The following is a 15,949-nucleotide window of genomic DNA, read 5'->3' as shown; positions in this document are numbered from 1 at the left end:
GGGAAAGCTATGCTTTCTAAAGTTGCCTTTTTTTTGCCTTACCTAGATATATGGACTCAAGTGTTGTTTTAAAAATTAAACTTGATTTGTGATTCTAAATACTAACTCTGAGTTATTATATCCTTTTTAAAGGTTATATATTAAAATACCAATAAAGCTTGAAGTTTTAAACTCTGTTTCACCACATTCAGAGGGAAAGCCATGGACAAACATGGACAAGTGAGTGCTTGATATGAAGTTGATGGGAGCTACTGTAAGTGCATTTCTGAGAAGTGCCCCAATAGGTTATCCCTTTCAAGGCCCCCAAAGAATTTGGAAATGAAGGCGTTTGAGCCAGCAGGTGTAACCAATTAAACTTTTATTCATGATCATTTACATATGACTAAAAATGTTCACCACAAAATGCAAACTTGCAGTTATCTTGTATTCAGCAGTGAAAACAGTTGCCTCTTCATAATAAAGCACCAAAGCACCTAACAGAAGAGTCAGAAATAGATTCAATTTATCAGTTTTTCCCCCTCAATGTACATGACAAAGTTGAAGGTTTTATCAAAGGCTAAAAGTTCCAGAACAAATTCTACAGTCACCTGAGTGTTCGGCAGGAACAGTACTATTTAGTAGCAGTTACTTTTTTCTGCCTTTTTTGAACAAAAGAGCTATTTTTGACAAAAATGAGACAGACATAATTGGGCCAAACATTGAGTTTCATATTTCACCTGAATTTTTCAATGGGAGACAAACAGAACAGTTTGCTATACAAGTACCTACAACAACTATAAGAGCAGTTGTCAAAAAAATGGAAAAAAACCCAGCTCATCATAGCTGATTGGTTAGGCCCAACCCACTTCCAGGCACCTGTAACTCCACTCAGTTTCATTCATTACATTTAACTTGCATTGCATTCATACTACATTTAAAAAGACAACATGATGTTTTTAAGTTAGGTTGTGTACATGTACACAGTTTTGGTAGTTTTTTAAAGCTGTAAAATGTGTAAGTAAAGAGAGTCCTAATGACCCTATTACAGATTAAAGAGAAATAACCAGAATCAGTGTTACATACAAAATAATATTCTACCACAGAGAGCAATACAGTTATCATAAGTAATTAATTAGAGAATAAAAGTGTTATATAAAAAGAGAAATGGTGCCTTTTTATCACTTCACAGCAGCATATAAGAAGGCAACATTAAGAAAAGTGCACAGCAGAAAAAGAATTGTTTCATTTTCTGAAAAACTTGAATATTTCTTCAGACATCAGGCATTTCTCCAGGAACATATTGGGTTAGGACTGCTTATATTTTCTTCCAGAGAATGTGGTCTCTTCTTGCATTAATTCTCAGTAAGGCGTTTACTCTGACATGTAGGAACGATACATCAGGGCCACGATAATCGCTGCTATTGCTGGGATCACCCAGTTGGACCACGAACTAAAGGGAAGTTTTCGAAAAAGGCAGTTTAGAAGTGACAACCAGCAAGTTATAAAAAGAAAAAAAAGTCATTGCTTAAAGAAGTCCTTTCTACCCACTCCAACAAATACTTCAAATTCAGGGCAACAGAACACCTGGATTGGCCAGTAATTAATACTCCAGACAAGGGAAGAAGCTTGTACAGTAAAGTTTTGTACTAAAACTTACAAGAAGTTTGCTTATTAGAGAAGAGCAAAACCCTAGGCACATTTAAAGTCATGGTGTGCTGCCCAGAATGTCATTCATTCAAAAGCTATTTAAGTAGCAGCATCACATGACACTTCTAAACACCCAAACTCCCCACCCAGAGGGTCATAGAAGAGTCCTCTGAGGTTTCAGCAGTAGGCAATTGTCAGCAGGATACAACTTTAAAAAGTTTTTGGTTCAGTGGTATTCCAAAGTGTTTTTCAACCCCCTCCCAATTCTTACATATCTTCCTTCTTACACACAGAATCCTCTTATTTCCCTTAGATGCAACACCAGTAGCAAATTTCAAAAGCATGGCACCCACATCAGTAAAATAGTTGGCAATGGCACTAAGAGTCTTCCCTTCACGTGGCAGACTCCAGAAATAAAGGCCTGTGCAAATCAAACCATTTGGTAGATACTGACACCTGCCAATATGAGAAAAATATCTACCTAGTAAGCTAACACACTTGTAAAGTAGTGCACAGATGCCAACTTGGGCTTCACACAGAACAGAAATTTTCATGCACCACCCCCTGATATCTCAGCTTCCAGCAGATAAAAGCTATTCAGCTTTTTAAGCTTCAGAAAATCATGAGGAGCTTCAAGTTTGACATCAGATGTCATACTGTACCTGGTAGTAGACTGAACAGTGGTAATAAGAGTTTCCTGGAAAACAAAGCATAAGAAGATATTTACTTCAGGAAGACAATCCTCTCCACCTTAACGAGCCCCAGAGTTTCTCAAAACTCATCAAATGAGACTAATTCAGAAACAACTCAGTGCATGCATTTGGGAAGCATTTTCTACTAATTTCTACAGCAGTTCTGTTGTATTACAAACTAGCTAGTAGCAGTTTCTATAGCTAACATGCCATCAAGTTCCTAAAACATTATCAACAAGAATTTTGCTGCAAGTTTTCTATGAAGCTGACTTCAACCTTGGGTTACATTTGAAAAGTTTCAGTCATCTCTAAGACAAAAATCCTTTCATTGACTAAAATCAAATTGAAAAAACTTGGAATTAATTCACAAATATTTTTTATATCAAAACTACATAAAGAAAGCTACTAATTTACATCTACAAAGCTTATTAAAGTCAGGGGTCTAGTGTGGTGTTTCAGATTGTGTAAGAATCAAATTGTTATAGCTGTTCCTGATACTGATTTGGACTTCTTGTTCTGTTTCTACAGAAAAAGCAGCACTACAAGGTCAAATGCCAGTTGGGTATATGTACACAATTTACATGAAGACTTATTAATTTGAGTAACTCTACTGTGTATGACCCTAAAGTTTATTTTAAAAATCCAAGCATTAAAACCCTACCTAAATTTAATGATGCAAGATCCATCACTGCAAAATTACCTGCTCTGGTACCAGAACATTTGCAATCAATTTAAAGAATGAAGGATTTTGCTATAGTATAATGCTATCACACTTAGAAACCCCCTGGTATGAAGCCACACAAAGAAATAACGGTTAAGGGAAAGAACCATTTGAAGCAGTATCAACAGGTCTAAGAGATTTAAAACCTGAAACACTGCACTTAAACGGAATTATTTCTTTTTCTGGGGGTATACCATTCATACACAAACACTAGGACACTGTCTGTTATGCCCAAAAGAAACAATGTGGCATTTCAAGAAACACACTTACTGTTGGTTTCTGAAGCTTGGATCTATCATCCTGCCAGAGAAAAGAGCAAGGAACATTTAGACAAAATCTGAAGCATTGAAAACAAAACCAAACTCATACAATTTATCACTAAATTCAGTTTGCTATTCATTCTGTTAATATGCAAGTATTTTTCCCTAAGTAAAAACAGACTTGCAAGAGAGCAGATGTCAGTGATTGATTTTGAGCTAACAAACAAGATCACTTCCTTAAATAATATTCCCCAGTATGCAATGAAGAAGTGAAACCTGAGCCTACAAAAAATTTCATTATTCTTTTTGCCCATGTTTTCACCTTTCCTTTGTCTCTGGAGAGTTCATAACCTTAGCTTATACATTGACTGCAATCATATTGATTCTGCTTATTGTACTTGTACTATCAGGTAAAGTCAACTAACTGGTTGTGCCAATGTCCACTGGAACAAAGGTCCCAAAATCTAGGGATCTTTCATAAACTCAAAGCTCTGCTTGGCACAGTCACACTCATTACAAAAAAGCCCAACAGTATATAATCCTGACAGTGCTGTATTTGTACATTACACTATCAAGCTGTTTGCTTTATATCAAGTGAAAACAGGCACTTGCCAAACAAGGAAGAACTGGACTGATAGCCAGGTTAAGAACAACGTTAGTGGCATCAGAAATAGACAAAGCCACAAATGCACAAATGTGCATCAGAGCCAAATCACTTCTTATTAGGACAAGCTACATTAATAATATTTTTCAAGAGATGGCCTGAGACAAAAGAGACAAACAAGATCGGGAATCTTACTGTGAAATAGGCTACTCACAACAGTGATTTTTACCCAAATGCAAGACAAGACATACATGAAACAAGAGGAAAAGAGAAGAGGCAGGAGTGGGCAGCAAAGTAGAGCAGACGGGCACACTAGCAACCTAAACCTCCAAAGAGTGGTTTTCAACTATTAAGATGCAGGAGAGTTTAACTATGGCCTAGCTGAAGGAAGCCAAAGCAGCAGCTCTGTAGCTAGAAAGAAATACTTCAAAACTTAAGACAGCAGAATGGTGCTCATTAAAAGTACAAGAAATGGGATGGACAGTATAAAAAAAGAGGACGTGACAGATGATACAGTGGGAACTGATCATAAACAACTCTGACAACCACAAGTAGGGAACCATGACACAGCTAAAAATGGCAGGAGACAGAGAGGGGAAGACAGAGCAAGAAACCAGAAGTACAATGTACTACCAGAAGTGCAAAATAACCATTTTCTAGACATATATACAAAGAGCCAGGATTGCACCTTTCGATGCAGGTGGGAGCCTAGCAGATAGGTATTTACAATGGTGAAGGCATGAAAGTGGTTGTTCAGTAGTCACTCTGCATAGTGGCATAAGAAAAGGTCTAGACATTCTGACATACCACTGTCAGGGGTTACAGAGTTTCATGACAAAGCTGACAGCATATACCAGAAATGACACGATTCCATGTTCAGTTTATTCAAGAACTAAGGTGTAAGACAATTTAAATCATGAAAAGATGTGATTATCCTTATGCTACACTAATCAAATCCCTTCACATTGGGGGAACTATCTCAAACCTAGATCCATCCACAAACAGCTGCAGGACTGGCATCCAACCAAACAAGCAGTTCTTGATTTTGAAGTAATTACCAGAAAAATAACTGGATGCAAAAGCAGTATAGTAAATACAAAAGTAAGGATACGCTCATATACTCACGGGATGAAGTTCCCCAACAATAAAGGATTCTGACAGTGTCCTTGCATCTGTGGAATGGCCAACATCTTCAAAGTTCTCAGTAGCATCTCCCCCAGCTTGCTCCCTAAGGACCTCTTCACCTCCTGGGTGCTGCAATTTTTAATGAGTTTAAATTTATTACTGAAATACATTTCACATCCTAGAAATGGAAATTCTGCATTTTTACATTTCTAAAATTAAAAAACAGCAAAAATCAGCAGCTAGACTTTCTAGAGTAAACATAAGCCTTTCTGAATAACTAGAGAGCTTTATGTACTCTCTGAAGCTAAAACCAAGGAAGCTAAGTCTCTATTTCATTGGCAAAGAAGCAGTAAGAGGCATTACCCCTTGCAATTAAAGCATTTAGAAAGTTGTGTGGGAATCAGTCTGTGTTTTAACAGCACAGAAGTTACATTCTGTGTTCTCACTTCTTTAGGAAATGTGTATTTTTATCCAAGCAATGCTTTATACAGCAGAAGGATAAAAGCCAAAAAAGTATTAGCTGCAGCAAGAACATTCCAGGAAGACAAAAAATCTGTTCACAAGATGTGAATCAAGCATTGGCAAAACAAGCTGGCAAGGTGCTAAGGAATCTGACCTTCTAGTTAATGCTAGTTTGAGCAGGGAGGTGGGCCAGATAAGTTTAAGGGTCCTTTCCAAAACAAATTATGGTACAAATATCAAGTAAGACAGCTCCTTTGGAAGTGATTAAGCACAACTGAAAACTCACTCAAGACCCTAGAATAGCAATTTGGTTTTCACAGACTATGGAATCCCAAAACCACATTGTTGATAAAACCCCTGAGATACAGAGAAGTCATCTCCCGGGATCTTCTAATACCTCAATCCATCACCATTCCCTTAACATAAACCTCTGTTCTCCATTAACTTTTATTCTTCCCCAGGATGCACTTTGGGGGTTTTATGAAATTTTTATGAAGTACATTTTTATCTATCAAATAACTCTGCCTGAATATACTGCAAGATCTATCATATCTTCTAGTTCAGTGCATTTCCTCAGCTCCCAGTCACTTATTCATGTAACATGCCACAAAAATTCACCACAAAACTTTCAAGCAGGAAAGTATTACATAAACATTGGGAACGATTAGGTAAACAAGTTAAAAGCACTTACTAGTACTGCCTTGGATTAAGGCAAGCATGGAATAGACATTAGCACTTTACCAGTAATAGAGAAGATACAAGGCTTTTGAAGCTGAATTCAGTTTTTAATGCTTCTGAGTACAAGATACAACATTATGGAAAATAGGCGAAATTTCCACAATCTTGTGGGGAGAACAGCTTACCAAAAAGCCCACAGGTTAAAGAAATGGCATTTCTACTAGTCTAGGGAATTCAGGTTAGCACTTACTTCAGATCCTCCTATTAATCTCGTATCAAAACTTCTCTTCTGACAAAACCAGTATTTAATCATACAGTTGAACCAAACTACTACTATGAATTTCCAGCAGTACCAGAACTCCATAACTTCAATCTTCATATTAAACACAGACATTTATTTAAACAGATTAAAGAAGTTGAGGAGAAAAAACAAAAAAAAAGCCCAACACAACACTTTTTAAAGAGCCAAGATACCGTAGTTATTAGTGCAAAGGATCCCTACCATGACTAAGCAAAAGCAAGATTAAGCAACTGATAGAGAGATTAGACACAGCAGCTGAGCCAAAAAAGGTCAGCAGAGTACAAGCAGAGTAAAGATTACGCAAACAACCTGCAAATATGGCATGCTCACCAAAATCTTGTCCTTGAATCCATTCTGGTAAGTATTCAGGGAAAGGAATAGACTAAAGTTGAGGGAGCACTCAAGTTCAATGCCTTGAAATGGTACTTAAGAAGCTGAACTTGGGTCTAACCAGCACTCCAAGACATTACCTCAACTAAATCTTCATGGAATTTCTTCAGCAATGTGGGTTTGGGTTTTTTAACACCATGCTAAAGAATTTTGCCCCTCCAGACAGAAAAACATATGTGACCAACTTCAGCAGAAAAGGTGGCACAGCTCCTTGGTTTGCCTGACAAAGTATCAACAAGCAGCAAAAGGCTCCAAAGTTAAACCACCCAAAAAGCACCAGCAGCATAAGCAGCATGTAAACTCCTACTCATGCATTGCAATGAACCCAAACCCCACTCATACAAGCACATAAAATACCAGTTACTCCAGCAAGTCATAAAGATCACATGGTTTATATTGTCTCACCAAAAAAAAAAAAATCCACCATCCAGCCAAACAAGTGGATACCTACCAACATAACTGCACCTGCATTAAAATTACTTCATGGAGTACTTTAACAAACTACTTGCCGGTTGCCAGCTACAGAAGGATCAGGTACTAACTTGTGCTCCCAAATCCCTCCCTTGTGCCACTACAAAGCAATCACGTAGCAGTATGGGCAGCACCACAGCGGCACTCCAGCTTTTCTCTGTCGAACTAGTTTTGTGTCTAATTAGCAACTGATCCCTCTGTCTACAAAACCACAATATTAGTATCAAGACAGTGACTGCAACCAATCCTTTCTACCAACCCTCTGACTGACTATGACAGGTCAGCTGAAGAGTACAAATTCACCCTGACCCTCTGCCACTACAGCTGGAAAACTGGTAATTTTTTTTTATGACATGAGCAAGGCTAAGTACGGAGAATCACACACAGAATCCCAAACTTAAGCCATCTAGCAGACAATGTTAATTATAACCTACTAGACACTGATGGAAGAAGTACTTTGAAGCTAAACACTTTGCTTTTAGATGCCACCTCTGCTTAACAATATGAACTTACAAACCCTCTGTAAATAACTAGCACATAATACACGCAATTAATGAAAAGATTTCACCTCCCCTAATGAAAGAGAGCAACTGTAATGTCTCATACAAAGGGCAAGACCTGACTCTTCTATCAAAAAATGAGCATCTTTCATGGTTGGATGAGTTTTCCAAAGCTTGTTTATACAAGGCTTTTGTTCATGATTCTGCCTGGTAAACAAAGCCTGCTACCAGAACTGCTACTTTAATGAAGATCCTCTGGATGGACCCTGGAACTGGAAAGCCCACAGGGCTATAGAGATAGTGACCCCTAAACCAAAATCCTGTTGATAAAAGTAATCAGAGTTCTTGCAGGTAAAACTGTAGTTCAGGGGAAATTTGATGATAAATTAAGACAGCCTAGCTCATTCCTAAGACATTCCCTTTATAATAAATAATCTAAGCTATATGTTTAACAAATACCAATACAGAGCCAATGCTACCACAGAGCACAGACGGATTCCTAACAGCAGCACATTAGAAAGTTTTAGATAAGGCAAATATGCAGTTAATCTTGCTGCTCTCATCTGGGTCAAAAGTCCAACTCACCTCATCTTGAATACCACCTTCTCTCCCCTTTGCTACGGTCATGCAGATTTCTCAGTGTCATAGTTCAAGACTCTATTAAATCCTAACTACCTTAATTTGCAACTCCTGTGCCCTCTCCCTTCCTACACCGAGGGAATGAAATCTAGGGTCCAATTTAACTTTCAAGTAGATCAGCAAAGGTCTCCATTAGTGGCAGTCTCATAAACTCACATTTCCCTTTCTGCACTACAGGAATGAAAAGCGGAAAGGGGGCAGTGACAGAGCCAGGGAACACCCAGAGAACCTCAGCTCTATTATGCAGGACAGACAGACAAATGCTTGCTTATTCCAAGGGCATTTTCATGTAGCCTGAAAAGAGTCCTCCAAATTATTTCTATCATCTATTTAAGTTTCAGGACAGAAACTGATAGCTCATGTAGAACGTCAGGAGCCTAGGAAAGAAGATCTCTCTCTGAAAGTGTATTTTTGAAAACTATCATTAGGCTTTTAGATAAAGTGCAAATGAAATACCCAGTAGTTTGGTGCCTGCCCTGATTTCAGCTGGAATAGAGTTGCATTTTCTTCTTGGAGGCTGGTACAATGCTGTGCTTTGGATTCAGTGATATGAGTGCTTATGATTCAGTGATATGAGTGCTTATGATTCAGTGATATATGAGAATAATCAGTGATAACACACTGATGCTGCAGTTGTTGCTAAGTAGCACTTACCCTAATTCAAGGACTTCTCAGTGTCCCATGCTCTGCCAGCAAGAAGGTGCACAAGAAATAAGCCAGGAAGGAGCACAGCCAGGACAGCTGATCTGAACTGGCCAAAGGGGTATTCCATACAACAGAACATCATGCCCAGTATACCAACTGCAAGGAGTTGGGTGGGGGCAGCATCTTGCTGCTTGGCAGTGGGCTGGGCATGGGTTAGCATCTCTTTTTGTTGCAATTGTTATATTATTTTATTTCAGTTATTAAACTGCTCTTATCTCAACCCACACATTATATCTTTTTTCCCTAATTCCCTTTCCCATCCCACCAAAGGGCTGTGGGGAGCAGTGAACAAGGGGCTGCAGGGCACTGAGGTTAAACCACAACAGTGCCCATTTCCCAACTTACTAAACAGTTACAACTTGCAGAGTTTCACATATAAGTGCTAAGAAGTGCTACTTCTTGAAACATTTTCAAATTCTCCTGCAAGCTTCATCAGAGCTTAAGAAGTTGAACCACAGTTGAACACTCTATTTAATGCTCAGACTGCAAGGTTCTGCAGGAACAGTTCCCATGGTTCACTGGCAGATTCCAAATGTGCCAATAAAGGCATCTTCCAGTGCAAGCTGATCATGACTTTAAACATGGAAGGCATTATGCTACTCCTCTACAACACCATCACACTGCATGAATCTAACTTATTGCCACATAGGAGAGAGAACATTTTTCATCCTGACACAATAGAACAATATTTGCTTTTTGCACTTTACTTGACCAGGATTACAAAACACATTTAGTGGCAGCTATCAATTCTAGGAGGAGTTTAGGAAAAGCGTTATGGATGCACAAGTTCATACCATATGAAAAAAAAAATATTTACCAATGATGTTTTTGCTGAATTCTTAGACCACTAACAATTGAATTAACCTAAATAAATCTGTATTAGATTAATATTAAATGAATGCCATAGTTGGTTTCCAGAACAAGAAACTCCTCATATATGTAATTATCTACAATACAGATATGGCCATGACATCCTGCTGTGAGTACACATGCATTTCTAGTAGCTATTTTCCTTTAAATGACATAGGACCATATCCTGGTTTAAGCTGAGATACAGTTCATTTTCTTCTTAGTAGCTGGTACACTACAGTGCTTTGGATTCAGCATGAGAATAATGTTGTTAATGAACTGATAATTTGGTTGCAGCCAAGTAGTGCTCACCTAAGTCAAGGACTTTTCAGTGTCCCATGCTCTGCCAGTGAGGAAGCACAGCCAGGACAGCTGACCCAAAATGGGCAGAGAGATATTCCATACCACAAAATGTCACACTCCATCCATAAACTGGGAGGAGTTGTCTGTGAGCCATCAATCATTGCTCAGGAGCAGGCTGGGCATCAGTCAGTGAGTGGAGAACACATACACGCTGCATCATTTGTTCCCATTGGGTTTTATACTTCTCTCTCACTCTTAATCATTACCATTATTGTTACATTTACTTTGAGTTATTAAACTGTTCTTATATTGACCTTTTTCTCCTCCCCATGCACTGGGCAGGAAGGTGAGTGAGCCACTGTGTCGTACATGGGTACTTTGTGGGGATAAACCACAAGACCTGAAGCTAAGGAAAAGGTTTCCCAATTCTTCTGCAACACAGGTCTGACAGCCTTTAATGACAAACAACAAAGTTTCTGGTTTCAAGAATACTCTTTCTTGCCAAGACCTTTTAAATAATGCATTCTGAAAGCCGAGGTCTCTTGATTTCTTCTCCCAAACTTGGAAAATAAAAGAAAATTCAGAGATGAATATTCAAGCTATGAATTTTCCCCAACATCTGCCACTAAAAAAAAACAAAAAGAAAAAAATCAAAAAACAAAACAAAACAAAAAAAAAAAACACACCAAAGAAAAAAATCAAACTGACTAAAAAAAAGCAGTTGCTGGAATCTCCATTAACCCCATAGATAAGATATCAAAGCACACAATTGTTTCCTCATTCAACAGTTTTTCTGTATTTCATATGATCTTTTTTAAGCCTTGTCCTGTAGGAAGCCAAGCTACTATGGGTCACACCATGTGATGCCTCCACTCCCAACACGGACATGTCACCATCCCCAGCCCATTTCCTAACTTCAATCAAATGTTCACACAGGCTGATTGTTCCCCAAAGCCAAAGAAGTTCCACTAAACATCTACAAGCTCCATGAAGACACAACAGCTGGACAGAGGGAGTACACCCTGTAACTACTGTAATGGAGTGAAAAACAGCACCACACTTTCACTTACTAAGCACAAGAGCATACAAGGCGACTTCAAGATTGAAGCACAGTAAAGTTTTCAACTTCATCATTAATAAGAAAATATTTACATAGATTAATGCAGTAGCTGAAAAGATGGCTTATTGGTTTAAGAAACAGGACAGGTGAGCTTCGCTGCTTCTCCCAGCTCTTCACTCCCCAGTAAACTGATACTTATGTACTGCTTGGGAAGAGCATGAGTGAGGTGACGCTTTAGCAGTCCACCCTTTTTAATACTATTGGACTCAAATTTCAGTGGCCTACATTTAAGTCATAAAATATGTTAAGCTTTTCTACATCTGAAAGGAACTGCAAGAAATAAACCTAAGTTTAACGAATAATGCTATTGAAACAGCTAACATAATCCCCACTTTGAGTAGGGTTTACTGGATTCTGCAATAAACCAGCAAGAGGCAAGCTTCAATTTCTCCTCAGCTGTCACATGTAAGTGTCTCAGGGTGTCTGACACTATCAAAAGAATTAGCATAACACTTGATAAACTAAGTACCAAAAGCATTAAAAAAAAAGGTTAAAAAAGTGCCCTACGAAGTATCTTAATTGAAGAGTTCCATAACAAAAATCACCAACACAATCAATATTAAAATGTCAAAGAACTTTCCCTAGGACTGTAGCTTCACTTAAAATATTTTGGGTAACTGTTTCCAACAATCTCAGTGATTATCTCAGAATGCCTTCAAAATTCCAGCTCAAAAACAGCCATGTTCTATTGGAAGCTGTTTAGTGTGAGGTTGAAGTCTGACTTATGCATACCAGAGGGTCTCAAGACATCCCCTACATTGTTCAAAACCCAACTATTTACATACTTCCAAACTGAATTCTTTTGATATGCTACCAAATTATCAGCGATGGCCTGAAGGATGAAAATGAGGTTTTCTTGGAGAAATTTACAAAAGGTGATGCCACTTAATATTTACCAATTTCACCATATGTACTGAAGGAAGAGGCTGTGCAACTATTTAAACTCAAAAGCTCATTAGATCCTGGATTTTTTTTTTGTCAAATGTTTTTTTTCTTGGGTGGGGTTAGATTTAGGGTTTTTCTAAGGTGTGTCTTTTTGTTTCTACCTCCTCAATCTGGACAATATGTACAAACAATAAAAATATGTATCAATCAAAACTGATCAAGTTCCCAAAAGCTAATTCAGTTTTGCAGGCTAGACAAAAAGCTGCATTCTCCTCCAGAGCTCCTATAATTAAATTGGCCTTGACTGCATAACAATACAGTGATGTCCATAACTAATGGATGAAGATGACCAGGTGCACAGCTAGATGAGAAATAATGAAGGAAGAGTCAGTAGATCAGTTTCATAATCTGCCTTGCTGAAAAGCCAAACAATTTGCATTGACACACAGCTTAAGAATGAAATACTACCTGTGTCAACACTGCCTTTGAAAAATTGCTTGTCAACCCTCCTTTGGAAAATGCTGTTTCTCCCTTGAATTGGAAGTTTACAAGCACAGAAATCAAGACGGGGCTACAGAACTACTGATGCTTAAAATCCATCATGTCTCTACCCATCTAAACTGTATTCCTTAAGAAATTAATGTGAGTCTACCATACACTTTTTAATTGGTTGCTTTTAGGAAGAATTTCTTCACAGAAAGGCTGATTAGACATTGAAATGGGCTGCCAAAAGAGGTGGCAGTCACTGTCCCTGACAGTTTTAAAGAAAGACTGGATGTGGCACTTACTACCATGGTCTAATTGACACAGTGGTGTTTGGTCAAGGACTGGACGAGATCTCAGAGGTCTTTTCCAACTACCAATTGATCCTGTGAGTCTATCTTTGCTAACTGGGAATACAGAGCAAGGGAGAAAACTCAAAGTATCTAAATCCCAGCACCATTCAATTACTGAAAAAAAAAAATGGTAGTTTTATTTCTGCATTTCCACTGAATTAGGTTTTAGTCCAATAACTAAAATGCTTCTTTATTAACCATGACTATCAGTGATTACATCAACTGCTGTCTGCCAGAGATCAAAAACATCAACCACTAACTGGGAAGAAAAAAAGCCTAACAAAACACAGCCAAAGGAATTGAACTTTCCTCTAGTGCACTACACTAGAGCTGGAACTGGTGCAGCTTTGCAGCACCACACTGCATTCCCGCAAAGAGCAGATTAGGGCAGCAGTGTGAGCCACCCTAATTTTCTGAACCTGACTGCCTGTATGTAATGCCACGTCTGCCATGTCCTGCAAAAAAAGACCACCCAGGGCTTAAGGCTACCCAGGATGCATGAATTTGGCAGATAGGAGCACAAGCCACTGTGACCAAGAGGCTTTACTAAGGACTGGATATGAGGAAGAATTTTTTTACAGTGACAGAAGTGAGGTATTGGCAGAGGTTGCACAGAGAAATTGGGAATGTCCCAGCCCTGGATGTGTTCAAGGACAGAGGCTGGGAGTAACCTGGTCTAGTAGAAGGTGTCTCTGCCCTTGGCAGTGGGCTGGAATGAGATGAGCTCTAACGCCTCTTCCAATCCAAACAATTTTATGATTCTGTGACTATTAGAGTAACCCCAAGATCTGTGATATTCTGCATGTTGTGGAACTTTCCTTTCACTTTGTGAAGTTTCTTTCCTATTCCATAATACAACACACACTACAGTAGTGTGAAGAGAGGAGTTGCTGACCTTTTAGTTCACAAGATAATATGGCTCTGGGTCCCAGCTGAGTCTTCACTTTTAATTCTGTTTTCAGTTGGCACACCAAAGCAGATGGATTCAGCCGCACTCTTGGTACCCAAGATTCACACAGCCAGCCCGCCTATCTCAGCCCTCAACACTGACTCCAGTTTTTTCTCCTTGTCCTTATTTACTGGAAATTCAAATCCGGAAGGTTCAGGCGGGCGCACAGCGGATGACACGGTAGCGCAGCCGGCGTGCACAGCACTCGCGGGTTTCTCCGGCCCGAGAGGCGCCCGGAGCCCGGGCCCGCCCCGCGGCTCTCCCTCCAGGGTGCTATCGCGGCCCCGAGGGCGGCTCCCGCCGTGCCGCACCCGCGGGCCGCAGCAGGCGGAGGGGAGCGCGCCAGGGGCACAGCGCGGGGAGCCGAGGAGCCGCCAGCGAGCCCGCCCCGTGGGGCTCCGGTGCCATCAGCGTCCCGGCAACGCGGGCACCCACCTCGTCCAGGAACTTGGTGACATCGTAGATGCGGTTGTGGATGATGATCCAGGTGCTCTGGCTGTTGTTGTGCTTCTGCACCTCCTCCAGCCGGTAGTAGCGGCCCCGCCACGGCTCTTTCCCGGTCTCGCTGGAGCCCGCCATCTCCTGCGCTGTCCCGCACCGCACTCGCCACAGGCCGATACCGCGCACACCGCCAGGACCCCGCCGCAGGCCCTATCACCGCCCGCCACCGCCCCGCCCCTCCCGCCCTGCCGGCTTCTCATTGGCGGAGGGCGGTGCCACTCAAAGCAGACGGGCAGCTGGCGGCGGCCGGGGCGGGACTTTTGGCGTCGTGCCCCGCCCGCTCCCGCCTCCCCGCCGTCCCACGTGACCGGCCGCGGGCGGGGCGGGGCGGGGCGGGGCCGGGACAGTCCCCGCTCAGTTCGGTGGGGCCTCCGGCGGTGCGGGGCGCCCGAATCGCAGCTGCTCTACTGTGCACGCCCTGGGGTGGTAGTCACCCCAGCTTTCGCCACCTTTGGCAGCCGCGGGCTGCGGGGCTGCCGCTGTGCCTGCCGGTGTGCCCTGCGACGAGCTAATCGCCGATTTGCAATGTAGAAACGCACTGGAATGGTTTGGGTTGAAAGGGACCGTTTAGGTCACCTAGTTCCAATTCCCCCGATATGGGGACCACTAGACAAGATTGTTCAAAGTCCGATCCAGCCTGACCTTGAACACTTCCAGTTCAAGAAAGATAAGGAACTGCTGGAGAGTGTACAGCACAGGGCCACAAAGATGTTTAGGAGTCTACAGCACTTCTATGGGAAGAGACTCAGAGAGCTGTCACATTCTTTTCAGTGAGACAGGACGAGAGGCAATCGCCATAAACTAAAAAACAAGAAGTTTCACTTTTAACATGAAGACGTTTACATTGAGAGTGGCACAGATGGGCCGGGTGGGGCCGCCCAGGGAGGTCGTGGAGTCCCTCTCTCTGGAGACATTCAAAACCGACCTGGACGTGTTCCTGTGAAGCCTGCTCCACGTGACCCTGCCTCGGCAGGGGCGTTGGACTAGATGATGTCCAGAGGTCCCCTCCAGCCCTAACAATCTGTGATTCTGCGATTCAGGCTCCCTGGGCAGCCTGTTCCAGTGCCTCAGCACTCTCGCAGTAAAGATTTTTTTTCCCTAACATCTAAGCTGAATTATCCTCGTTCCGCTGTGGTAAAGCCGGCTGGCGCCCCGGCTCGGCGAAGAGCTGCCTGTGCCCGGCTAAAGCGCCCTTGCTATGGGCACACGGAGCGCGGGCTGAGTTACACCCGGACACAACGTGGCTCTGCCGGGGCTCTGGCCGGTGCTGTGACCGCCCTAGCACGCTGCCCTCTCCTGCCGGTGTCCCAGCCGGCAGGGGCTGCCCGGGCA

The 15,949-nt window shown here is 41.5% G+C and overlaps 1 protein-coding gene across 2 annotated transcripts; it reads right to left on the bottom strand.

Annotated features, from left to right (window-relative positions):
* Positions 1 to 341: 341 nt before the first annotated feature.
* On the bottom strand, positions 342 to 14,755 carry LOC128792638 (cytochrome b5). Of its 2 annotated transcripts, none has more exons than XM_053951175.1 (5): positions 14,552 to 14,755; positions 5,029 to 5,157; positions 3,310 to 3,339; positions 2,289 to 2,323; positions 342 to 1,429 (listed from the first exon to the last, which is right to left on the bottom strand). In XM_053951175.1, the coding sequence occupies exons 1-5, from the start codon at positions 14,693 to 14,695 to the stop codon at positions 1,351 to 1,353; spliced, it is 417 nt and encodes a 138-aa protein (XP_053807150.1). In that variant the 5' UTR covers positions 14,696 to 14,755; the 3' UTR covers positions 342 to 1,350. The 2 variants fall into 2 exon arrangements, with proteins under 2 accessions (XP_053807150.1, XP_053807155.1); XM_053951180.1 differs by lacking the exon at positions 14,552 to 14,755 and adding an exon at positions 6,419 to 6,649.
* Positions 14,756 to 15,949: the final 1,194 nt, after the last annotated feature.

Source organism: Vidua chalybeata, chromosome 1 (assembly GCF_026979565.1).
Source record: "Vidua chalybeata isolate OUT-0048 chromosome 1, bVidCha1 merged haplotype, whole genome shotgun sequence".
Taxonomy (NCBI): Eukaryota; Metazoa; Chordata; class Aves; order Passeriformes; family Viduidae; genus Vidua; species Vidua chalybeata.
The sequence above is the reverse complement of the archived record's forward strand: the minus strand, read 5'-3'. Positions and strand labels throughout refer to the sequence as shown.